Below are 27,612 nucleotides of genomic sequence, written 5' to 3'. Positions count from 1 at the left end.
CATCAAGCCAGGAGACCAACCCTGGTTCAATGAAGAGTGCAGGAGGGCATGCCAGGAGCAGCACCAGGCATACCTCAAAACGAGGTGTCAACCTGGTGAAGCTACAACACAGGACTATCTGTGTGCCAAAGTGCGTAAGCAGCTTGTGATAGACAGAGCTAAGCGATCCCATTACCAACGGATGAGATCTAAGCTCTGCAGTCCTGCCACATCCAGCCGTGAATGGTGGTGGACAATTAAACAACTAACTGGAGGAGGTGGCTCCACAAATATCCCCATCCTCAATGATGGGGGAGCCCAGCACATCAGTGCGAAAGATAAGGCTGAAACATTTGCAACAATCTTCAGCCAGACGTGCCGAGTTGATGATCCATCTTGGCCTCCTCCTGAAGTTCCCAGCATCACAGATGCCAGACGTCAGCCAATTTGATTCACTCCCCATGATATCAAGAAACAACTGAAGGCACTGGATACTGCAAAAGCTATGGCCCTGACAATATTCCAGCAATAGTACTGAAGACGTGCGCTCCAGAACTTGCGCGCCCCTAGCCAAGCTGTTCCAGTACAACTACAACACTGGCATCTACCCTGCAATAAGGAAAATTGCCCAGGTATGTCCTGTACACAAAAAGCAGGACAAGTCCAACCCGGCCAATTACCGCCCCATCAGCCTACTCTCAATCATCAGTAAAGTGATGGAAGGTGTCATCAACAGTGCCATCAAGCGGCACTTGCTTAACAATAACCTGCTCAGTGATGCTCAGTTTGGGTTCTGCGAGGGCCACTCAGCTCCTGACCTCATTACAGCCTTGGTTCAAACATGGACAAAAGAGCTGAACTCAAAAGGTGAGGTGAGAGTGACTGCCCTTAACATCAAGGCTGCATTTGACCGAGTATGGCATCAAGGAGCCCTAGCAAAACTGAGGTCAATGGGAATCGGGGGAAAACACTTCGCTGGCTGGAGTCACACCGAGTGTAAAGGAAGATGGTTGTGGTTGTTGGAGGTCAATCATCTGAGCTCCAGGCCATCACTGCAGGAGTTGCTCAGGGTAGTGTCCTAGGCCCAACCATCTTCAGCTGCTTCATCAATGACCTACCTTCAATCATAAGGTCAGAAGTGGGGATGTTCGCTGATGATTGCACAATGTTCAGCACCATTCGTGACTCCTCAGATACTGAAGCAGTCCGTGTAGAAATGCAGCAAGACCTGGACAATACCCAGGCTTGGGCTGATAAGTGGCAAGTAACATTCGCGCCACACAAGTGCCAGGCAATGACCATCTCCAACAAGAGAGAATCTAACCATCTCCCCTTGTCATTCAACGGCATTACCATCACTGAATCCCTCTCTATCAACATCCTAGGGGCTACCATTGACCAGAAGTTGAACTGGAGTAGCCATATAAATACCGTGGCTACAAGAGCAGGTCAGAGGCTAGGAATCCATAGCGAGTAACTGACCTCCTGACTCCCCAAAGCCCATCCACCATCTACAAGGCACAAGTCAGGAGTGTGATGGAATACTCTCCACTTGCCTGGATGGGTGTAGCCCCGACAACACTCAAGAAGCTCGACACCATCCAGGACATAGCAGCCCGCTTGATTGGCACCCCATCTACAAACATTCACTCCCTCCACCACCAACGCACAGTGGCAGCAGTGTGTACCATCTACAAGATGCACTGCAGCAATGCACCAAAGCTCCTTAGACAGCACCTTCCAGACCCGCGACCTCTACCAACTAGAAGGACAAGGGCAGCAAATGCATGGGAACACCACCACCTGCAAGTTCCCCTCCAAGTCACACACCATCCTGACTTGGAACTATATTGCCGCTCCTTCACTGTTGCTGGGTCAAAATCCTGGAACTCCCTTCCTAACAGCACTGTGGGTATACCTACCCCAAACAGACTACAGCGGTTCAAGAAGGCAGCTCACCACCATCTTCTCAAGGGCAATTAGGGATGGGCAATAAATGCTGGCCTGGCCAGCGACGCCCACATCCCTGAATGAATAAAAAAAAAATTCAACACTGTGAGCAGAGATGGACTTTGGAAAATCCTTGAAAAACCTGGATGCCCACCCAGGTTCCTGGCCACGGTGAAGCAGTTTCATGAAAATCAGTCAGGACAAGTCAAGCAAAGCAGCAACCTCTCGAGTCCCTTCCGAATCTCCAATTGTGTGAAGCAGGGATGTGTGCTGGTTCCCACCTTATTCTCCATGTTTTTCAGTATGATGCTTTAGCAGACAACGGAAGACATTAAGGAGAGAGTTTACATATGCTTTTGGACTGATGGAGGCCTTTTCAACGTCAGGCGTCTTGAGGCTCACACAAAGACACAACGAAAACTCATCCATTAACTTCTTTTCACCGATTACTCTGCCGTCCTGGCCCACATTTAGTCAAACAAAGAACAAGAATAAAGAACAGTACAGCACAGGAACAGGCCATTCGGCCCTCCAAGCCTGTGCCGATCTTGATGCCTGCCTAAACTAAAACCTTCTGCACTTCCGGGGCCCATATTCCTCTATTCCCTTCCTATTCATGTATTTGTCAAGATGTCTCTTAAATGTCGCTATCGTACCTACAGTGTTTTTCCGAGACAGCACAAATCTTCGGACTAGAAATCAGTTCAAAGAAAACTGAAGTTCTGCATCAGCCTGAACTCCAAGAAGGATATAGACCACCAAGCATTGTCATTGTGGGAACCGAGCTGAATGCCGTCAAGCAATTTACTTATTTGGGGAGCATCATCTCGTTTGATGCCCACCGTAGACAATTGGCTGTAAAGTACTTTGGGATGTCCTGAGGTTGTGAAAAGACCTACATTAGTGCACGTGCCTTTTTGTTTTGTCTTTTTGGTGTGGAGTCGATCTGTACCCATTAGGAAGGCACCATACTTGATTGCATGGTGTACCCTACATTGGCAACATTCTACCTTGACATCAGTGACTGCTAGAGTAAAGCACTGCTTAAAAAAAGCATTCAGGGCCATTATGTCAAAGTGGGAGTGTAATGTCTCCATGGCGACAAGTCAAGAGAATAGATAAAAGTGGGTTTCAGAACAGCAGAACAATATCGAATAGAAACCCTCCATTTCAGTAATTAACTTTAAAACAGCGTTCATCTGTGTCTTTGACAGCAGACAGGCTCTGCGTGATTCGACTCTGCTATTTGTTGCATTTAGCTTGTTGGCTTCTAGTTGCTATGGTAACAAATTAAAGGGATATCCCAGAATCTATTTCAAGCTGTCTCTTTTTTTTATTCATTCACAAGATGTTGGTGTCCCTGGCATTTATTGCCCATCCCTCATTGCCCTTGAGAAGGTGATGCTTGAGCCATCTTCTTGAATACAACTGAGTGGCTTGCAAGGCCATTTCAGAGGGTAGTTCAGAGTCAACCACATTGCTGTGAGTCTGGAGTAACGTACAGGTCAGACCAGGTACAGACAGCAGATCTCCTTCCCTAAAGGGCAACAGTGAACCAGATGGATTTTTCCGACAATCCTATAGTTTCTTGGTCACCGTTATTAATACCAACTTTTTAATTCCAGATTTATTTAATTAACTGAAGTTAAATACCCTATCTGCTGTGGTGGGATTTGAACGCACCTCTCTGGATCATTAGTCCAGGTCTCTAGATTAGCAGTCCAGCAATGTAACCACTGTGCTGTTGTAACCTAAACCCACTAGTGTTATTCAGCAGAATTTTAAAAATTGCTGGCCTCTCTGATCCGTTTTTAATTTGCTTATTTAATTAAAAGCAAAAATGGCTTTATTATTAAGAAAAAAATAAATCTATACGAGTAGCAGTGGATATATTGAACGTTTGCCAAGTGTTTCCCTCAGGATTTAATGCAGCTCTGTGCTGGATGCAACTGGATGATGCAGTTGGCCATTAACATCAGCTCGAAACTCAAATCAAGTAGCAGACGCATTGGAGCTGATTTTTGTCTGGGTCAGGTAGGGGATGGGCAAAGAATGTTGGCGACTCCTGCCGAATGGGACCAGTGAGAGGCCTGAACCCTTTTCACGATTGGCTGTCAGTAGAAAACAATGGGGATGGAGTCCAGGGAGTGGCGGATGGTAACCTGTAACCTTCTGACTCAGAGGGGAAACTGCTCCCATGAACCAAGCTGACAACCACAACCCATCTTTGCTTTGAAAGACACATGTGTTAGCACTCTTGCCTCAGAGTCAGAAGGTTGTGGGTTCAAGTCTCACTCCAGAGACTTCTTATTTTAGATTTCTAGTGTTTTCCTTTTGTATTACATGAAGGCTGGTGCTTGCAGTTTCCACCTGACAGAATGAGTTAGCTGCCCAATGACTAACTGAACCTTAGTATTATGTTTACACCAGGTTGCTGGTTATAGTATGTATATCTTATTTACCTCGGAGCGATGCAGATATCTTCTTCTTCTTCTTCTTCTTTGGCCTCCTTGTCTCGGGAGACAATGGGTAAGCGCCTGGAGGTGGTCAGTGGTTTGCGGAGCAGTGCCTGGAGTGGCTATAAAGGCCAATACTAGATGCAGATATCACATTTATATTAAATCACCAACTGGTTTATTTACAGCACTTTAAAATATGTTAGTTCTTACACAATCTCAGTACAATGTATCCTCAGAGCAGTGTGTTTTCTTTTGCTGTAGAACCTTATAATTTTAGTTTTTACTCTTAAGCTCCACCCATAGGTTTAAGACATCAAACACAGTGAACACAGATAAGTGGACAGACTAATACAATTAAATCCAGATCAATCAAACAGTATACTTAGCAAGATTGTTGTTAACTGTTAATGTACAGTTGCAGTTTCAAAGATACCTTAGGTTCTTTAGCTTGCTTAGTAGTGGTCTGTCTGGACTGAGAGGGTAGCATTCTCACCTCAGAGTCAGAAGGTTGTTGGTTTGATCTCCACGCCAGAGCCTCTTCATTGCTGTGCTTCATCCTTAGGAAGTGTCGCTTTTCAGATGAGACATTTAACCGAGGCTCTGTCTCCCCCCTCAAGTGTGTTAAAGATCCCATAGAGATTTAAAGAAGAGCAGGCGAGTTCTCCCCTGTGTCCTAGTCAACACTTATCCCTCCACCAAAATCACTCATTCCTGTCTGTGGGAGCTTGCTGTGTGCAAATTGACTGTCACATTTCCTGCATTATATCAATGACTCCAATTCTAAAGCACTTCATTGGCTATAAAGTGCTTGTGACATTCTAGGATTGTGAAAGATGCTATGAAAATGCGAATTCTTTCTTTCTATCTAAATTGGGTAAATATTGGTTTCTAAAATTTACTGGCTGGAACATCGTGTGGAGAGGAAGTCCAGGGGTGGGCGAGTAGGAAAGAAACAGACATAGCATGGGCCAAGTCACGAAATCTGAATTCTTGCTCACCGATCACTGAGCATCTATGACGGTTACCATGGATATGTGTCCGAGAAAGTGCCACCCTCTGGGCTTGAAATGTGTATTTCACAAGTACTTAAGGGAAAGTCCATAAAACATTTATTTTAAATAGTCCATTCAAACAAATGTTAGTGTCCAGCACCTGAGTAGCAAAATGCATTGGGATTCGTATTTTTATTACAACCTGGAAATCCCACATTAGTTCCCTCCACATCCCAAGAGCGAATAAAAAAAACATTCACAGGATATGGATGTCATTGGCAAGGCCAGCATGTATTGACCATTCCGAATTAGCCTTGTGAAGATGGTGGTGTTCCCATGTGCCTGCTGGCCTTGTCCTTCTAGGTTTGGAAGATGCTGTCGAAGGAGCCTTGGTGAGTTGCTGCAGTGCATCTTGTAGCTAGTGCACACTGCAGCCACTATTTGCCAGTGGTGGAAGGAGTGAACGTTTAAGGCGGTGGATGGGGTGCCGATCAAGGGGGCTGCTTTTTCCTGGATGGTGTCGAGCTTCTTTAGTGTTGAAGCAGCTGCACCCATCCAGGCGAGTGGAAATTATTCCATCACACTCCTGACTTGTGCCTTATAGATAGTGGACAGGATTTGGGGAGTCAGGAGGTGAGTTACTTGCCGCAGAATTCCCAGCTTCTGACCGGCTCATAGCCACAGTATTTATGTGGTTAGTCTAGCTAAGTTTCTGGTCAATGATCACTCCCAGGATGTTGATGGTGGGGGATTCACTGAGGATAATGCCATCCCACAATGCTATGCCATGGCACAGTTCAGCCCACTTAGTTTCCTGTATAGTCTCGATCTGAGTCATGTTTTCCATTATTGAGAACAACAAGTGGAAGACACTTTTAAATTTATTCATTGTTAGATGTAGATGTCACCGGCAAGATGAGCATTTATTGCCCATTCCTAGTTGCAGGTTGTTATAACTGAATGATGTCTAGACTACTTCAGAGGGCAGTTAAGAGCCAACAATGTTGTTGTGGGACTGGAATCATGCATTGTGTAAGACGGCCGATATCTGCCCTTAAAAGACATTCGTGAACCAGTTGATTTTGTGCCAATTCAACATGGTCACATTTATTGATACCAGCTTTTTATTTCCAGATCTTTTTAAACTTAATTCTCTTGGTTCATGGGGTGCATAAACACTGGCATAGACCTTTTGGGTGAAATGGACTGTTTCTGTGCTGTAGTTTGTGTACAGAGTTCCTTTGAAATGCAGTTATTGCTACAATATCAAACCTTCATGAATAATTACTTTGCCTCAGTATCTAGGTGGAGATAATATTAGAAGAAGTGATCAAAAGAGATGTAAAAACAGCAGGGAGATAATTAAAAAACTTACAGGACAAATCCCCTGGTCTGGATGGATTGCAGCTATGCATGTTAAGAGAGTTGGCAAAGAAATAGCAGAGGGATTGATACATATATATGAAAATCCATTCAAAAAGGGAATAATGCCAGAGGACTGTAGGAAAGATAATTGTGATTCCGATATTTAAAAAGGGAAACAGCAACAAGTCCAGCGAGTCCTGGACCGGTTAAACGTCAGTGGTAGGAAAGATAATGGAATCGTTACTCAAAGATGTAACAGAAAAACATCGCGAAACTGAGGATATAATAGAGTAGGCAGCACGGATTTCAAAAGAGAATTCAATCTTATTGAATTCTTTGAAGAAATAACAGAAAGAGTAGACAAATGTAATAGCTGGGTGTAATATATTTGGAATTTCAGAAAGTCATCAATTAGGTACCGTATAATAGACTCATGACTGAGGTCAGAATATGTGGAGCGAGGGGACAAGCTTTTAGAATGGATAGCAAGCTGGCTACAAAATAGAAAATAGAGAGTAGAGGTTAAGGGTAGTGACACAGACTGGCAAAAGATTGGAAGTAGTGCTGCACAAAAATGGGTGTTGGGACTACTGTTGTTTTCCATTTACATAAATGATTTGGACTCAATAATCAAAAGTACATGTTCAAAATTAGTGGCCAAAACAAAATTGAGGGGTACAGTTAGTACAGGGGAGGACTTGCAACAAAATACAAGAAGGTATTAACAAATTTGCAGAATGACTGTGTAATTTTTTTTGATTCATTTGTGGGATGTGGGCATCACTGGCTAGGCCAGCATTTATTGCCCATCCCTAATTGCCCTTGAGAAGGTGGTGGTGAGTTTCCTTCTTGATCCCCTGCAGTCCTTGGGGTGTAGGAAGGGATTCCAGGATTGTGACCCAGCGACAGTGAAGGAACGGCGATATAATTCCAAGTCAGGATGGTGTGTGGCTTGGAGGGGTACTTGCAGGTGGTGGCGTTCCCATCCCTTGTCTTTCTAGGTGGTAGAGGTCACGGGCTTGGAAGATGCTGTGGAAGGAGTCTTGGTGAGTTGCTGCAGTGCATCTTGTAGATGGTACACACTGCTGCCACTGTGCAATGGTGGTGGAGGGCTTGAATGTTGAAGGTGGCGGAGGGGGTGCAGATCAAGCAGGCGGCTTTGTCCTGGATGGTGTCCAGCTTCTGGAGTGTTGTTGGAGCTGCACCCATCCAGGCAAGTGGAGAGTATTACATCACAAACATTACTTGTGTCTTGTAGATGGTGGACAGGCATTAGGGAGACAGGAGGTGAGTTACTCGCCGTAGAATTCCCAGCCTCTGACCTGCTCTTGTTGGTCCAGTTCAGTTTCAATCAATGGTGATACCCAGGATGTTGATAGTGGGGGATTCAATGATGGTAATGCCATTGAATATCAAGGGGAGATGGTTAGATGCTCTCTTGTTGAAGATGGTCAGTGCCTGGCACTTGTGTGGTACAAATGTTACTTGCCACTTATCAGCCCAAGCCTGGAAGTTGTCCAGGTCTGGCTGCATATGGACATGGGTTACCTCAGTATCTGAAGCATTTTAAATGGTGCTGAACATTGTGCAATCATCAGCAAACATCCCCACTACCTGGACTTATGATAGAGGGAAGGTCATTGATGAAGCAGCTGAAGATGGTTGGGCCTAAGACACTACCCTGAGGAATTCCTGCAGTGATGTCCTGGGGTTCAGATGATTGACCATCATCAACCACAACCATCTTCCTTTGCATTAGGTATGACTCCAACCAGCGGAAAGTTTTCCCCCTGATTCCCATTGACTCCAGTTTGGCTAGGGATCCTTGATGTCATACTCGGTCAAATACTGCCTTGATGTCAAGGGCAGTCACTCTCACCTCACCTCTTGAGTTCAGCTGTTTTGTCCATGTTTGAACCAAGGCTGTAATGAGGTCAGGGAGCTGAGTGGTCCTGGCTGAACTCAAACTCAGCGTAAGTGAGCAGGTTATTGCTGAGCAAATGCCTCTTGATAACACTGCCGACGAGCCCTTCCATCACTTTGCTGATGGTCGAGAATAGACTGATAGGGCAGTAATTCCTGGGTTGGATTTGTCCTGCTTTTTGTGCACAGGCCATACCTGAGCAATATTCCACATTGCCGGGTAGATGCCAGTGCTGTAGCTGTACTGGAACAGCTTGGCTAGGGGCGCAGCTAATTCTGGAGCACAAATCTTCAGTACGATTGCCGGAATGTTGTCAGTGCCCATAGTCTTTGCAGTATCCAGTGCCTTCGGCTGTTTCTGATATCACATGGAGTGAATCAAATTGACTGAAGACTGGTATCTGTGATATTGGGGACCTCAGGAGGAGGCTGGGATGGATCTTTGACTTGGCACTTCTGGCTGAAGATGGGCACAAATGCTTCAGCCTTGTCTTTTGCAACGATGTGCTGGGCTCCCCCATCGTTGAGGATGGTGATATTTGTGGAGTCTTTTCCTCCTGTCAGTTGCTGATTGTCCACCACCATTCACAACTGGATGTGGGATCTGTTGGTTGTGGGATCACTTAGCCTTGTCTATTGCATGCTGCTTCTGCTGTTCGGCATTCAAGTAGTCCTGTGATATAGGTTCACCAGGCTGACACCTTATTTTTAGGTATGCCTGATGCTGCTCCTGGCATGTCTCCTGCATCTTTCATTAGCAAATGAATATAAGTAAGTGTGAGGTGGCTTTGATAGGAAGAATATGCAGGCTACGTACTCCTTGGAAAATAAGATTCTAAATAGTGTAAAGGAGCAAAGAGATCTCGGGGTACAGATTCACAAAACATAAAAATAGCAACAGAGGTTTAAGGCCAACAAAAGCAAAATATGTACTTAGGTTTATTTTTAGAGGGATAGAATTGAAAGGTAGAGAAGTTATGTTAAGTATGTACAAAACTTTGGTTAGAGCACACTTAAGAGTGCTGTGCGCAGTTACAGTATGCATATAATAAAAAGGATATAGAGACACTGGAGAAGGTGTGAAAAAGATACACAGGGATGATACCAGAACTGAAAAGTTATACTTAACAGGAAAGATTGAATAGGCTGGAGCTCTCTTCTCTGGAAAACAGAAATCTAAAAGGTGACATGATAGAGGTATTTCCAGTAGTGGGGAATCCCAAAATTAGGGGCCATAAATATAAGATAGTCACTAAAATATAAAATAGGGAATTCAGGAGAAACTTCTTTACTCAGAGAGTGGTTAGAATGTGGGCCTTGCTACCAAAAGTCATATCGAGATGCATTTAAGGGGAAGCTAGAATTACCTGACGGAGAAAGGAATAAAAGGATATGCTGATAAGGTTAGACAAAGAGGGGTGGGAGGAGGCTCATGTGCACTGTAAACACTGGCATAGATCAGTTGGGCTGAATGGCCTGCTTTTGTACCATAGACGTTATGTAATGTTAGCCATTTTACACACTGTAATAACCCCATGAAAGAATCAAGTGAATAATTATATGTAAAGTTGCCAACCTTACAAGGAGTCTCCAGGAATCAGCAATTAATCTCTTAGATACTGTTGCGAGCCACCAGGGAGAATTATCAATCAGGACGTTAAAGCAAAAGTAATTTTTTCATTTTTGTTATATTGGAAGTGAGGATAAAGACTGTTTGAGTTCATGCACCAGTTGGATGTAAGAGATCAGGTGATGAAGCCTCCAGGAATATGTCGTACTAGATATGGTTAAGAGAGAAATGATGACCAGAACACTGGAGCCCTCTGAAAAATCTTCAAAATGTTAAAATAAAAAGTGGCCACAGCTGCCAGACCGTCATTGAGCAAGGGAGACCTCCCCACGGGGCAGGCTGCAGCTATGGCCCTATGGTTATCGCAACTGTTGGGGGGGCTTAACTTTAATGATGGAGTGCTGGCACTCCTGGTCTGCCGCAAGGAAGCCACCTCCATTCATCAGCCGGGTTTGGGAGAGTGGCCTTAATGGGCCCTTCAATTGGCTTAAACGTCCACTTGCTACATGCGGGCAAGTAGCCATCACTCCTTCCACCCGCCGAAGCAGCCTCTTGCAAAATGGCCTGGAGGCTGGAAGAAACAGACAAGTCGGCACGTCGATCACTGACGGCAACTTTCCAGCCCGCCCACCCCCACCCCCGCCCCCCCCACCTCTGGTTCCAGCTCCTCAGCCCAACGAAAATTCAGCCCCAAGAGTTGACTGGTGTGGGAAGTGGAAAGCAGTATCACACTGCTGAAGCAGGGCACACTTCTCAATTTGGGGTTGAGACATGACGTAGAGCGAGCTTCACTCTGCACCTACCCGCGCTACGGCCGGACTTTCTTTGAACTTGTTCTGGGAAAACGACTGATACCGGCAAGGCTGGCATTTACTGCCTTGGAAAGGTGAGACATCGGGCCTTTTCCTTGAACCACTGCGATCCTTGTGGTCCCACATACGTTAGCCCAAGGATGATGACAGAAGTGCTGAGTGCTGAAACTAGTTCCCTGATGTGGGAAAATTTTCCATTCTCGGGTATGGAAATCCCTCATAAAATCAGAGTAACACTTTGGGCTTAAAAAAAAGGTGCAGTTTAAATTTTAAGCAACATCAGATGAAAATGAGTATGCCCCGGGACCAGGATATGAGATTGGTCAGCAAATCTCAGGGATACTGCTCCCATTGGTTGGGCATTATTAGTTCAAAATGATTGCTATGCTTGGCTACCTAATAACAATTGTAATTCACTGAGTGAAGGTAAATGATGCGATAAAAGGATAAATGAATAAATAATTCTTGTTGCAAATTAACTCACCTTAATTTTCTTTTGTAAGCAAACTGAAGGATGTAGCCTTCCCTGCAAACATTTTTGAATGTGTGTTATAATTTGCTTCCATGCCAGGGCAAGGATTATTTGCTCCTGAGAATGATATATTGATGGGGTTAGATGAAGAAGGGATGGAGGAGGCTCATGTGGAACATAAACACAAGCATGGATCTATCAGGGCGAATGGCTCGTTTCTCTTTTGCAAATACTATATAGCTCGGCGTTTGTTATTTAATGACCTTTGCTTTCATATAAATGTCTGGCAAAGGTAGGATCAAACTCGTCCAAGATTCCCTCGAGGGCTCTTAGCCTGCTGATACTCACTACGAATGTTCACATGGAAATAAGGGTCATTAAGGAAACATATCAGAGTGCAGCCAAGATACAAGAGCTTGTACCCCATAAAAAATATGCCAGCATCTTCTGGAAGGGGGACTAGAGAAGTTGGGATTCTTCTCCTCAGAGTAGAAAAGGTTCTGAGGAGATGTAATAGAGGGGTTCAAAATCATGAGTCATAGGTTTTGATAAGACTAAATATGGCGAAACTATTTCGGCTGGCAAAACCAAGTGGCACAGGTTTAAGATAATTGGCAAAACAGAGGGATTTTGAGCAGGAATACAAGGATGGTGGAAACAGATTTAATAGTAACTTCCAAAAGGAAATTGGAAATATCTGCAGGGCTCTGGGCAAAGACCAGGGGAGTGGATAGCTCTTTTAAAGAGCCAGTACAGGCATGGTCGACCAAATGGCCGCACTCTGTCACATAGATTTCTATGAGGAGAAAAAGCTGGGGAGCGAAGATTATTCAGTTGCTAAAGAAAAGTTGAATATTGATGTTTTAACATGTCATTATACCTTCCTGTGATTTCAGGTGTTTCTTATTGGGCTGATAGCAGACAGGAAGTTTCAACACTTCAACGCTGTCCTGGAAGCCTATATTCGACAGCACTTCAGCGCCACCTTGGCTTATAAGTACGTCCGACAGAAAAATAGTTTTTCTACTTAAAGCAAGTTAGCGTTTAAGTAGTTCAGTCGAAGGCTGATAACTTCAATTGGATCTGTAACCCCTGAACAGAGGTTAGTGTGCTTCTCAGTAGAAGAGAACCTCACACTGGAAGACGAGGCAGTCGGTTGTGCTGAGATTGGATTAGAAAGAAAGACCCTTGGTATAAAGGGTTGCCCGGAAGCCAGATGTGTAATAGAAGTAGAAGGAATGTGGTTTGCTAAGAGAACCACTGCCAGTTTCTGTAGTCAGCTCAAGTTGTGGCTATGTTAAGAATGTAAGCCAAACATGGGAAAAGGCCATTTTGTCCAAGAAAGCCCAAACTTCTGGGATTCCAACTGTCCCACCCAAGTCTCCAGTGATGTTCTGAATGCTGCTAAATTCTTGCTCCACTACTACCCGGCCAGGCATATTATTCTAAGCATTTGACAGCCTTTATGTGAGGAGTTCCATCTCGCTAGCTTCAATTTATGATATCAGGTTCCATTATCTTGCCTCACTTTGAAATAGGACTTGGAATTTAACTTCTCTGAGCCATTTATTATATAGCGAGCTGTTATGAGCCAGAATGCACTGTCTGAAAGGGTGCTGGTAGCAAATTCAATAGTAACTGAAAAGGGTTTGAATAAATACGATGCATGAGAAGGAAAAATTGCCTGGCCATGAGGAGAGGATGGTGGTGTTGGACTAGTTGGATAACAATTTCAAATAGCAAGCACAGGCAGGATAGGCTGAATGGTCTCCATTCTGGTTCAATTTCCAATGTAGTTCACCACAACTGATATTTTGATATCATGATTCCATGATTTATGTCCCTCTTTGTATTGCAGTGTCAATAGTGCTAGTCAGTGCTTCAGTTTAAGGGATCAGTTCCCTGGCTACTTCTTATGCAGTCTCTCAGTTCACTGGTCTGTGCTCACCTGTCCCACCCACAGCACAAGCTCCGCAACTGGCTAAGATTGCACATGCAGAATACTTGTTCCCTGTTGTCTCTGGTTCTATCCTAAAATTTGAGAGGGTCAGATAAAGGCTTGCGAAACTCTGATTGGACCATGTCATAGTGGTTACATCACATAACTCCTGCCTACAGACCAATGTGACCTCCCACCTCCAACTGTCAAAGTCAACATTACCACCAATGTAACATTCCATTCCATTGATAGTTGGGATGTCACCTTTTGCCAAGTCCAAACCTGGGCAGGAGAGGAGGGTGGTGACACACAGTTAAAAGAGGTTTGAAATGGCTACAAGAGTTTAGCAAACACACTAGTGATATATGATGCTATCAAGTCATTTACTACATATGTTGACACATGTTGGGCCAAAACCCTGGAATTCCCTCGCTAACAGTACTGTGGGTGTACCTACACCACATGGACTGCAGTGATTCAAAAAGGTGACTCATCACCACCTTCTCAAGGGCCAGTAGGGATGGGTTACAAAATCTGCCCTTGTCAGTGATGCTCACATCCCATGAATGAATATTAAAAAAAAATGTTTTATGCAAAAGAAAGAGTGTGCATTCATACAGTGCCTTTCATTACTTCAGGAGGTTATTAAAGTCTAGTTAATGTTGCAACCTAGGAGACATGGCAGCCAATTTGTGCTTCGCAAGCAGCAATATGGTAATAATCAGATCATTTGTTTTTAGTGATGTTTGTTGAGGGATAAACATTGGCTCGGACACCAGGGAGCGTTTTGATCTGCCCTGAAATAGTATCACTGGATATTTTATGTCCGCCTAAGAGGGCAGACAAGGCCTCAATTTAACATCTCATCTGAAAGACAGTACAGCACTCCCTCAGTAATGCACTGGAGTGTCAGCCTCGATTTTTGGCTCAAGTCCTGGAGTAGGACTGGAACTCACACCCTTGTGATTCAGAAATATGAGTTTAACTGACAGAGCCATATAGTAGGTGATAAAGCACACAGCCACTCAAAAAATAATATTCTGGTTCAATTTCCAAGCAGTTTAACACAATTGATAAATTGACAAATTGATAATACAATTGATAATCTTCTATCAAATCTGAGATGGTTAGTTCAGCCTGTAGCTACTGTAAGCCATGAATGAAGACTGGCAGCTCAGGCAAGCAGTTCACACCCGAGGGGACCAGTCTTCAGCAGAAAAGAGGGCAGAAAACAATGGTAGACAAAACACATAGTAGAATATTGCACAGTGTTTGACTCTTTCTAATATTGGAATCCCTTCTCTTTACAGGAAGCTATTGTCTGTGCTGACAGACTACGTGGACATTGCAAGCCGTGGTTTGGAATGTGAGCCTCTGAAGCGAGCCTTTAAAGCATTAGAATACATCTTTAAGTTCACAGTCCGGTCAAGAAGCCTCTACGCACAGTGAGTCGCGCTCTATCACTTGGCCATATCATTGAACAATCTCCTGGCATCACTGCTATATTGATTCTGAATACTAAGCATGTCTACTGCTGCTGCAAACGATTAGAAAGTGGACATTTCATCTGTTCAATGTCTGTTAAATGTCCGTTAAACGCTTTAACTGAGTGTCTGTTTTCGTGAGGTTCTGCCCTTCACCCACAAGAGGGGGATAGTCTTAGGACTGGATGCCGCTGTTGGTTACATTAGCTCTGGGTTTAGCCCAGATCGATGGGCTGAACGTCCTTTCCTTTTGTCAGTAGTGAGCACCTCATGTAAACTGCATTCTGGCCTGCGTACCCAGCTCGTGGAATCATACAGCACAAGGAGGCCATTCACCTGTTGTACTTGTGCCAGCTCTTGGAAAGAGGTATCCAATTAAGCCCACTCACCTGCTCTTTCCACCCCCTGCAATTTTCTTCCTCCATGAAGTGTTTATCTAATTTATTTGTGAAAGTTACGATTGAATCTGCTTCCACCATCCTTTCAGGCAGCACATTCCAGATAATAACAACTTGCTGTGTAAAATATTTTTTTTCCACATTACCCCTCTGGTTATTTTGCCAAATACCTTGAATGAGTTGAATTACTTTTAAATTTAAAATTAAAGTGAAAATTAATTCAATAATCCTCCTTTTCAAGAAACTATCTCATTCTTTTTAAGAGAATTTGTTGCGGGATAATTTGATTTTGTGTGATGGTATAAAATGGATGATTTGGATTCAGTTGCCCTTATACATCCTACTGATTTTGATTCCCAATCAAAGTCAGAATCACCCCGTGGATTCTATTTCAACAGAATTTTTTTTATTCATTTGTTGGATGTGAGCATCGCTGGCTAGGCCAGCATTTATTGCCCATTCTAATTGCCCTTGAGTGGTGGTGAGCTGCCTTCTTGAACCGCTGCAGTCCATGTGGTGTAGGTACACCAATAGTGCTGTTAGGGAGTTCCAGGAGCCCTAGCAAAACTGGAGTCAATGGGAATCGGGTGGGGGAACTTTCAGTGGGGAACTTTCAGAGTCCAACCCGGCCAATTGACGCCCCATCAGTCCACTCTCAATCATCAGTGAAGTAATGGAAGGTGTCATCAACAGTGCCATCAAGCGGCACTTGCTTTGCAATAACCTGCTCAGTGATGCTCAGTTTGGGTTCCGCCAGGGCCACTCAGCTCCTGACCTCATTACAGCCTTGGTTCAAACATGGACATAAGGGCTGAACTCAAGAGGTGAGGTGAGAGTGACTGCCCTTGACATCAAAGCAGCATTTGACCGAGTATGGCAACAAGGAGCCCTAACAAAACTGAGGTCAATGGGAATCAGGGGGAAAACCCTCCACTGGCTGGAGTCATGCCTAGCACAAAGGAAGATGGTTGTGGTTGTTGGAGGTCAATCATCTGAGCTTCAGGACATCACTGCAGGAGTTCCTCAGGGTAGTGTCCTAGCTGCTTCAGCTGCTTCATCAATGACCTTCCTTCAATCATAAGGTCAGAAGTGGGGATGTTCGCTGATGATTGCACAATGTTCAGCACCATTCGTGACTCCTCAGATACTGAAGCAGTCCGTGTAGAAATACAGCAAGACCTGGACAATATTCATGCTTGGGCTGATAAGTGGCAAGTAACATTTGCGCCACACAAGTGCCAGGCAATGACCATCTCCAACAAGAAAGAATCTAATCATCTCCCCTTGACATTCAATAGCATTATGATCGCTGAATCCCCCACTATCAACATCCTGCGGGTTACCATTGACCAGAAACTGAACTGGAGTAGCCATATAAATACCGTGGCTACAAGAGCAGGTCAGAGGCTAGGAATTCTGTGGTGAGTAACTCACCTCCTGACTCCCCAAAGCTTGTCCACCATCTACAAAGCACTGCATAATGGCAGTGGCTGTACTTCAAAGCTGATTCACCGGCAATAAAACAACTTTGGGACATCCTGAAAGGTGCTATATAAATGCAAATCTTTATCTTGCACATTTTTTTATTCTTTCATGGGATGTGGGCATCACTGGTAAGGCCAGCATTTGTTGCCCATCTCTAAATGCCCTTGACAACGGAATGCTGGGCCATTGCAGAGAGTAGTTCAGAGTCAACCACATTGTTGTGGGTCCGGAGTCCCATGGAGGCCAGACCAGATGAGGACAGTAGATTTCCTTCCCTAAAGGACATTAGTGAACCAGATGGGTTTTTAATGACAATTGATGATAATTGATGATAATTTCGTGGCACCATTACTAAGACTAGCTTTCAATTCCAGATTTTTATTGATTAATTGAATTTAAATTCCACCAACTGCTATGGTGGGATTTGAACCCATGTTCCCAGAACATTAACCTGGGCATCTGGATTACTAATCAAGTGCCATTACCGTAACGCTACTGTCTCCCCCAAGGAGCCTTTCCTTCAGTTGGGGATAAAGGTTTTAATTTGAGGCACTCCTGCAGAATTTTACAGCCAAGGTGGAAAATTCAGCAAATATGTATTTGTCAGAACTGGAAGCTTTGAAATAACTGAGCCCCTTTTCAGTGCTAATACTGAAAGGGAGGGAGCAAGGAAAGCAGCCCCAAATTAGAGGAGGATCTAAGTGGAAATGAGTGAGAAGAACTAGCTGGAAAACAGCGAAAGTCTGAAAAAGACATGCATTTATCTGACACATTTCACAACATTAGGATGTCCCAAAACACAACGGAATTAAAGCAGAACTTCTTAAATGTAATAACTCTTGTAACATAGGTAACACAGCAGTAATTTGAACCCATGCGGGGGAGGCGGTGGCGTAGTGGTATTGTCACTGGACTAGTAACCCAGAGACCCAGGGTATTGCTCTGGGGACTGGATTCAAATCCCACCACAGCAGAAGGTGGAATTTGAATTCAATTAACAAATCTGGAGTTAAAAGCTAGTCTACTGATGGCCATGAAACCATTGTCGATTGTTGTAAAAACACATCTGGTTCACTAATGCCCTTTAGGGAAGGAAATCTGCTGTCCTTGTCTGCCCTACATGTGACTCCAGACCCACAGCAATGTGGTTAACTCTGACATGCCCTCTGAAATGGCCTAGCAAGCCACTTAGTTGTATCTAACCGCTACGAAGTCAATAAAAAGGAATGAAACCGGACGGAATGAAACTGGACGAGCTACCCAGCATCGACCTAGGCACCGACAACGGCAAACCCAGCCCTGTCGACCCTGCAAAGTCCTCCTTACTAACATCTGGGGGCTTGTGACAAAGTTGGGAGAGCTGTCCCACAGACTAGTCAAGCAACAGCCTGGCATAGTCATACTCACGGAATCATACCTTACAGACAATGTCCCAGACACTACGATCACCATCCCGGGTATGTCCTGTCCCACCGGCAGGACAGACCCACCAGAGGTGGTGGCACAGTGGTATACAGTAGGGAGGGAGTTACCCTGGGAGTCCTCAACATCGACTCTGGACCCCATGAAGTCTCATGGCGTCAGATCAAACATGGACAAGGAATCCTCCTACTGATTACCACCTACCGCCCTCCATCAGCTGATGAGTCAGTACTCCTCCATGTTGAACACCACTTTGAGGAAGCACTGAGGGTGGTGAAGTCACAAAATGTACTCTGGGTGGGGGACTTCAATGTCCATCACCATGAGTGGCTCGGTAGCACTACTACTGACCGAGCTGGCCGTGTCCAAAAGGACATACCTGCTAGACTGAGTATGCGGCAAGTGGTGAGGGAACCAACAAGAGGGGAAAACATACTTGACCTTGTCCTCACCAATCTGCCTGCCACAGAAGCATCTGTCCATGACAGTATTGGTAGGAGTGACCACCGCACAGTCCTTGTGGAGACGAAGTCCCGCCTTCACTTTGAGGATAGTTCAAAGTGAAAGGGGAAAAGTTTAGGGGGGATATGCGTGGAAAGTTCTTTACGCAGAGGGTGGTGGGCACCTGGAACGCATTGCCAGCGGAGGTGGTAGATGCGGGCACGATGGAGTCTTTTAAGATGTATCTAGACAGATACATGAATGGGCAGGAAGAAAAGAGATACAGAAGCTTAGAAAATAGGCGACATGTTTAGAGAGAGGATCTGGATCGGCGCAGGCTTGGAGGGCCGAAGGGCCTGTTCCTGTGCTGTAATTATCTTTGTTCTTTGTTCTTTGATACCGTCCATCGTGTTGTGTGGCACTATCACTGTGCTAAATGGGATAGATTTCGAACAGATCTAGCAATGCAAAACTGGGCATCTATGAGTCGCTGTGGGGCATCAGCAGCAGCAGAATTGTACTCAACCACAATCTATAACCTCATGGCCTGACATAGTCCCCACTCTACCATTACCGTCAAGCCAGGAGACCAACCCTGGTTCAATGAAGTGTGCAGGAGGGCATGCCAGGAGCAGCACCAGGCATACCTCAAAATGAGGTGTCGACCTGGTGAAGCTACAACACAGGACTATCTGTGTGCCAAACTGCGTATGCAGCATGCGATCGACAGAGCTAAGCAATCCCATAACCAACGGATCAGATCTAAGCTCTGCAGTCCTGCCACATCCAGCCATGAATGGTGGAGGACAATTAAACATCTAACTGGAGGAGGTGGCTCCACAAATATCCCCATCCTCAATGATGGGGGAGCCCAGCACATCAGTGCGAAAGATAAGGCTGAAGCATTTGCAACAATCTCAGCCTCCATCTCAGCCTCCTCCTGAAGTCCCCAGCATCACAGATGCCAGACCTCAGCCAATTCGATTCACTCCGTGTGATATCAAGAAACCACTGAAGGCATTGGATACTGCAAAAGCTATGGGCCCTGACAATATTCCGGCAATAGTACTGAAGACCTGTGCTCCAGAACTTTCTCCGCCCCTAGCCAAGCTGTTCCAGTACAGCTACAACACTGGCATCTACCCTGCAATGTGGAAAATTGCCCAGGTATGTCCTGTACACAAAAAGCAGGATAAGTCCAACCCAGCCAATTACCGCCCCATCAGTCCACTCTCAATAATCAGTAAAGTGATGGAAGGTGTCATCAACAGTGCCATCAAGCAGCACTTGCTTAGCAATAACCTGCTCAGTGATGCTCAGTTTGGGTTCCGCCAGGGCCACTCAGCTCCTGACCTCATTACAGCCTTGGTTCAATCATGGACAAAAGGGCTGAACTCAAGAGGTGAGGTGAGAGTGGCTGCCCTTGACACCAAGGCAGCATTTGACCGAGTATGGCATCAAGGAGCCCTAGCAAAACTGAGGTCAATGGGAATCAGGGGGAAAACCCTCCGCTGGCTGGAGTCACAGCGGCACAGTGGCGCAGTGGTTAGCACCGCAGCCTCACAACTCCACCGACCCGGGTTCAATTCTGGGTACTGCCTGTGTGGAGTTTGCAAGTTCTCCCTGTGTCTGCGTGGGTTTCCTCCGGGTGCTCCGGTTTCCTCTCACATGCCAAAGACTTGCAGGTTAATTGGCCAATATAAATTGCCCCTAGTATAGGTGGGGATGTGGTAGGAATATGGAATTAGTGTAGGATTAGTATAAATGGGTGGTTGATGGTCGGCACAGACTCGGTGGGCCGAAGGGCCTGTTTCAGTGCTGTATCTTTAAACTACACTAGCACAAAGGAAGATGGTTGTGGTTGTTGGAGGTCAATCATCTGAGCTTCAGGATATCACTGCAGGATTCCTCAGGGGAGTGTCATAGGCTCAACCATCTTCAGCTGCTTCATCAATGACCTTCCTTCAATCATATGGTCGGAAGTGGGATGTTCACTGATGATTGCACAATGTTCAGCACCGTTCGCGACTCCTCAAATACTGAAGCAGTCTGTGTAGAAATGCAGAAAGACCTGGACAATATCCAGGCTTGGGCTGATAAGTAGCAAGTAACATTTGCGCCACACAAGTGCCAGGCAATGACCATCTCCAACAAGAGTGAATCTAACCATCTCCCCTTGATATTCAATGGTATTACCATTGCTGAATCCCCCACTATCAAAAATCCTAGGGGCTACCATTGACCAGAAACTGAACTGGAGTAGCCAGATAAATACCTGGCTACAAGAGCAGGTCAAAGGCTAGGAATCCTGAGGCGAGTAATTCACTTCCTGACTCCCCAAAGCCTGTCCACCATCTACAAGGCACAAGACAGGAGTGTGATGGAATACTCTCCACTTGCCTGGATGGGTGCAGCTCCAACAACACTCAAGAAGCTCGACACCATCCAGGACAAAGCAGCCCACTTGATTGGCACCCCATCTACAAACATTCACTCCCTGCACCACCGACGCACAGTGGCAGCAGTGTGTACCATCTACAAGATGCACTGCAGCAATGCACCAAGGCTCCTTCGACAGCACCTTCCAAACCCGCGACCTCTACCAAGAAGGCAGCTCACCACCACCTTCTCAAGGGCAATTAGGGATGGACAATAAATGCTGGCCTGGTCAGCGACGCCCACATCCCATGAATGAATTTTTAAAAAATTTGTGCATGGTAAGATCTCACAAACAGCAACATGATTATGACCAGATAATATGAAATTATGTTGCTCAGGGGATGAATGTTGGAGAACTCCCTTGCTCTTCTTAGAATAATGCCATAGTATCATTTACACCCATCCAAGAGACATCAGGAGTTCAGTTTAATGTCTCATCAGAAAGATCATACCTTTGGCAGTGCAGCATTTATTCAGTACTGCACTGAATGGTCAGCCGAGATTGTGCTCAAGTCTCCATAGTGGGACTTGAAACCACTACCTTCTAACTCAGGGAATGGGTGCTACCCATTGAACCACTAATTGCGCAAGGGTGGCACAGTGGCCAGGAGAAGGCTGAGTTACTGTTCCTGATGCTTGAGTTGAGCATGATGGTGCAAGAAGATAGAAATTAAAGATTGGAGTGGGAATGGGATCTGAAGTGGCTATTGACCTCTGGTTGACCTGAAAAGCTACCCAACACAACCAAGCTTTTAAGCTTTTAAAGAATGACGAAAGGATAAGAACATATTTCATCAACTGTTGCCTTGTTTCAGGCTGTATGAGGGGAAAGAAAAGAAGCAGTATGAAGAATCGGTGCGAAAACTGTTTGAAACATTTAACACCCTGATGAAGTCAACTCTGGAAGGCAACACTTTACTTATGCAGGTAAATAGCTTTCTGGTCAACATAAGAGCTAGGAACAGGAGTAGACCATACGGCCCCTCGAACCTGCTCCGCCAATCGATAAGAACATGACTTATCTTCTACCTCAACTCCACTTTCCCACCATATCACCCTATTCCTTGATTCCCTCATGCCCAAAAATCTATTGATCTCAGTCTTGAATATGAACAACTGAGCATCCACAAACCTTTCCAAATATTTATGATCCTCTGAGAGAAGAAATTCCTCCTCATCTCAGTTTTTAAAAAATATTTAGAGATACAGCACTGAAACAGGGTCTTCAGCCCACCGAGTCTGTGCTGACCAACAACCACCCATTTATACTAATCCTTCATTAATCCCATATTCCCTACCACATCCCCACCACCTGCCTACACTAGGGACAATTTACAATGGCCAATTTACCTATCAACCTGCAAGTCTTTGGCTGTGGGAGGAAACCGGAGCACCCGGCGAAAACCCCCGCAGTCACAGGGAGAACTTGCAAACTCCACGCAGGCAGTACCCAGAACTCAACCCAGGTCGTTGGAGCTGTGAGGCTGCGGTGCTAACCACTGCGCCACTGTGCTGCTCCACTGTGAATTGTGTTCTAATTGCCTGACCCCTTATCCTGAAACTGTGTCCCCTAGTTCAAGCCTCTTCAGCTAGGGGAAACAGTCTCTCTGCACCTCCCTGATTAACCCTCCAAGAATTTTATATGCTTCAATGAGGGATCATAAGCTAGCAGCCAAAGAAGTGTCATTTATCCATTTGCTCGATAAATGCATGAGGGAGAAAGTAATATGCTGACAGGGTTGGGTGAAGTAGGGTTGGGAGAGACTCATGCACTCTGGCATAGACCAGATAGGCTGAATGGCCTGTTTCTGTGCTGGAAAGTCAATCATTTAGAAGTTTAAACCTAAAATGAGGTTTGGTGCGCTACTGTTTATCAAAGACAGCGGAGAGACATGGGATAGTTCTAAAAGCTAAAATAATTAATGGAATGGCCAATCTGTTCATTATCCAAGGCGTTTTGCCAAGAGCTTAGCTGGATAGTAAGGCCCATGAAGATGCTGTCAAAGGGTGTAGGGACTTGGGATTTATCAGTGAGAGTGATCTAAGGTATAGACATGGACTAAGAAGAATGGAAATGATCTCGAAATGTAATTGGACTCTGTGTTTTCTGGCGGAAATAGCCTGAAAAACATGGTGCAGGACTTGCAGTTTCCACTCTGCAATGGACCCAGAAATGGGCAAGCTGTGAGATCATACAGGAAAAGGGGAGTGCCCCTTACATTATGCGAATCAGGGTCCTATGATATACTTAAGGTCCTTGATGCAATTTTAACTTTACAACAGGCAGAGAGCAACTGAAGAGCTGAGAATGATCGGAAAACAAAGGACTTTTCTGAAAAGCAGAAATATAGCAACCGACAAAAAAAAAGTGAAAATATGAAAACAATTATAAAGAAAGAAAACAGTAGTGTTACATTGTAATAAATGGGGCAAACCAGTGTGGGAAACATTGGCCTCTTTCTGTACCAGAATTTCTGGGTCTTTAGGAAGGTGAACTGTAGAAAAAAATCTATATCAGCTGTAAAGATTATTTGATTTTACTAAGCTTGAAGGCCTCCCTACACTGTGGAGGGATCTGATGACTCATAAATTAACCATATTCCTTCATTCGTTCTGTTTCAGGGAGCATCCCTCAAGTACTTGCCGACAGTCTTGCAAGACGTTGCAACAATATTTGATCCGATTTTGCTGAGGTAGGCCATTATTCGGCGATAAAGTCATCTGGGACTGGGGCCTCACCTAATATGTACAAAGGTCGTCAACCCGAAGCCTTAATTCTGTTTCTCTCTCTACAGATGCAGCCAGGCCAGCTGAGTATTTCCAGAATTTTCTGTATTCTGTTTTCATCCCCTGAAAAAATCCCCTGGGTGGAGGCAGCACGTAGACCAAGAAGGTCCCAGCTTCAGTTCCTCAGTCTGTGCTGAGTTAGTGTAACTCATCGGGGACATCAGAGTCCATGATTAGGCTGGTGGGGGTTGAGGGAGTGGGGAAAGAGAATTGACTCAGGTTCCAGTTGTTGATCTGCCAGGAAGTGCATTTCCATAGATATCAGGTGAGGACAGGCCTGGGCCTGGGTGTGGCAAGCCTACATTCGTCACTTAGGGCAACTTTAACCTCATCTGCCTAAATTGACGGGGTCTGGTGCATCACATGATTTACTCCCTGCCCAATTTTACTCTCCATTTAAGAGTTATGTTAAAATGACCCCTTTACTTACCGTTAGAAATGAACTAAGGCTACAGGCAAAAGAACCAAAGGGGAACGAGGAGACATTTTTTTACACAGTGAGTTGTCCTGATCTAGGATGTACTGGACAAAATGGTGGTGAAAGCAGATTCAATAGTAACTTTCAAAAGAAGCAGATAAATCCTTGTAGGTCTTGGGAAAGAGCAGGGGAATAGGACTAATTGGATCGCACTTTCAAAGAGCTGGCACAGACATGATAGGCCGAATAGCCCCTTCTGTGCTGTTTGATTCTATGATTCAGTGAGACCAGGCATTGTAGCTCAATGGATGAGTTACGCTAGCCAATGGTGAAAGTTGACATTAGATGAAATGCTGACCTGTTATGCTCAGAGCCCGCAGCTACCTGATGGAGCCTGTTGCTGTTTAATTACATATCCAACTTCTCTCTCCCTCAGTTTATTTATTTATTTTTTATTATTTGTTCGTGGGATGTGAGCACCGCTGGCAGGGCCAGCATTTGGGCGGCACAGTGGCGCAGTGGTTAGCACCGCAGCCTCACAGCTCCAGGGACCCGGGTTCGATTCCGGGTACTGCCTGTGTGGAGTTTGCAAGTTCTCCCTGTGTCTGCGTGGGTTTTCTCCGGGTGCTCCGGTTTCCTCCCACAAGCCAAAAGACTTGCAGGTTGGTAGGTAAATTGGCCATTATAAATTGTCACTAGTATAGGTAGGTGGTAGGGAAATATAGGGACAGGTGGGGATGTTTGGTAGGAATATGGGATTAGTGTAGGATTAGTATAAATGGGTGGTTGATGGTCGGCACAGACTCGGTGGGCCGAAGGGCCTGTTTCAGTGCTGTATCTCTAATCATAATCTAATCATTTGTTTCCCGTCCCCAACTCCCCTTGAGAAGGTGATGGTGAGCCACCTTCCGGAATCGCTGCAGTCAATGTCGTGTAGGTACGTCCACAGTGCTGTTAGGGTGGGAGTTCCCATTTTTTGACCCAACAACAGTGAAGGAATGGTGATATAGTTCCAAGTCAGGATGGTGTGTGACATAGAGGGGAATTTGCAGGTGGTGGTGTTCCCATGCGTCTGCTGCCCTTGTGCTTCTAGGTGGTAGAGGTCATAGGTTTGTAAGGTTTTATCAAAGAAGGTTTGGTCAGTTGCTGCCATGCATCTTATAGATGGGACACACTGCTGCCACTGTGCGCCGGTGGTGAAGAGAGTGAATGTTCAAGGTGGTAGATGGGGTGCCAATCAAGCGGTCTGCTTTGTCCTGGATGGTGTCGAGCTTCTTGAATGTTGTTGGACCTGCACCCATCCAGGCAAGTGGAGAGTATTCCATCGCACTCCTGACTTGTAGATGGTGGACAGGCTTTACAGAGTCAGGTGGTGGGTTACTCGCTGCAGGATTCCCTCCTTCTAACCTGCTGTCGTAGCCACAGTATTTATGTGGTTGGTCCAGTTCAGTTTCTGGTCAAAGATAACCCCCAGCATGTTAATTGTGGTGGATTCAGCAATGGTAATGCCATTGAATGTCAAGGGGAGATGGTTAGATTCTCTCTTGTTTGAGATGGTCATTGTCTGGCACTTGGGTGACGCAAATGTAACTTGCCACTTATCAACCCAATCCTGGATGTTGTCCAGGTCTTGCTGCATATGGACCAAGGCTGCTTCAGCAGCTGAGGAGTACTTTTTCCTCTCCTTTCCTGAAGTTAGCCATGTGAATAACAAAAGCCTTTGGTTCACTGGCCAAGTGACTGTCTTTTCTCGCAAAGGAAGACAGTGAAATCTGGGGAATCACCCAGATTGTGAGGGTGGTGGTGAACATTGCAGCTGTGGCCAGAAGCAGGAAGCAAGCGAATGGGCAGCAATCAGGAGCTCGGTTTTGGCCTCTACTGGCAGGGTTCATTGAGGTCCAAATGTAACACCACCTCCTCCCGCAACTACCTCTGCTGAGGTCTCATTGTCACTATGCGTGCAGGAGAGATGGGTTGGCTGTTTGAAATAGAGCCCTGTTTATATTGTTGCAGTGCGCACCACAGATGCTGAACAAATGAACCATCAGCACCAGCACAGCTTGTCCTACTGTTAAACATTAACTCTGCTTCTGTAATGGGTTTACAGTTTACCCAATTTATAGCAGTTGGCATTGAGACACACGTCAACGAAGTGATAACAACAACTTGCATTTAAAGTAATAAAATATCCCAAGGCACTTCACGGGAATGCTGTAAAACCAAATATGACGCAGAACCACATAAGGAGATATTAGATGATCAAAAGCTTAGTCAAAGAGGTGGGTTTTAAGGAGCATTTTAAAGGAGGAGAGAGAATTAGAGAAGCGAAGAGGTTTAGGGAGGGAATTCTGAGTCTTAGCTCCTGGGCAGTTGAAAGTGCGGCCAATGGTGGAGTGATTAAAATAGGAGGTGCACAATAGGCTGCTCAGCACTGAGTAAGCATCGGAGTTTTTTTTTTAATGTTAACTCTGGTGCTCCTTAAAATGGGGGATGTGGGTGCTTGGGGATAGAAAAATTTCCATTCTAGTCACCTGAGTGTCGGCGTGAGCACTTCCAGTTCAGGTCCAGCATGGTTGGTGTAGTATGATGCCACCCTCTTGTTCACCCCAGCATTGGGGTTAATATTCTGATGCCCCTGCTCATGAAACTTGCCAGGAATCCCTGTCCCAAAATTGCACCCTCGCAGCCCATAACGGTATGTCGTTCAAAGTTAATGGTGTATTGAAATTTAACCCCAATGTAACTCACCCCAAACCAGGGAACAGCACCCACAACTGCATCCATGAGGAATATTAACCCTGCTGTGTCCACACAAAACCAAGAAACAGCAACCCCTACTGCACCAGTGAGGAATATTAACCCCGCTGTGTCCACACAAAACCAGGAAACAGCTCCCCCTATGCACCAGTGAGGAATATTAACCCCGCTGTGTCCACACAAAACCAGGAAACAGCTCCCCCTACTGCACCAGTGAGGAACATTATCTCCGCTGTGTCCACACAAAACCAGGAACAGCACCCCCTACTGCATCTGTGAGGAATATTAACCCTGCTGTGTCCACACAAAACCAGGAAACAGCTCCCCCTACTGCACCAGTGAGGAATATTAACCCCGCTGTGTCCACACAAAACCAGGAAACAGCACCCCCTACTGCACCAGTGAGGAATATTAACCCCGCTGTATCCAACACAAAACCAGGAAACAGCTCCCCCTACTGCACCAGTGAGGAATATTAACCCTGCTGTATCCAACACAAAACCAGGGAACAGCACCCCCT

General features: G+C 45.3%; 1 protein-coding gene across 2 annotated transcripts in view; it reads left to right on the top strand.

Annotated features, from left to right (window-relative positions):
• Positions 1 to 27,612, top strand: part of LOC137368229 (dedicator of cytokinesis protein 2-like) — a 1,222,644-nt gene that overhangs the window by 384,480 nt on the left and 810,552 nt on the right. For both annotated transcript variants that reach the window (XM_068028710.1, XM_068028709.1), the window contains exons 21-24: positions 12,419 to 12,519; positions 14,772 to 14,906; positions 21,946 to 22,057; positions 23,753 to 23,823. In XM_068028710.1, coding sequence (XP_067884811.1) covers positions 12,419 to 12,519; positions 14,772 to 14,906; positions 21,946 to 22,057; positions 23,753 to 23,823 — 419 coding nt within the window. The remainder of the gene's footprint in view (positions 1 to 12,418; positions 12,520 to 14,771; positions 14,907 to 21,945; positions 22,058 to 23,752; positions 23,824 to 27,612) is intronic.

Source organism: Heterodontus francisci, chromosome 1 (assembly GCF_036365525.1).
Source record: "Heterodontus francisci isolate sHetFra1 chromosome 1, sHetFra1.hap1, whole genome shotgun sequence".
In the NCBI taxonomy this organism is placed as follows: Eukaryota; Metazoa; Chordata; class Chondrichthyes; order Heterodontiformes; family Heterodontidae; genus Heterodontus; species Heterodontus francisci.
The sequence above is the reverse complement of the archived record's forward strand: the minus strand, read 5'-3'. Positions and strand labels throughout refer to the sequence as shown.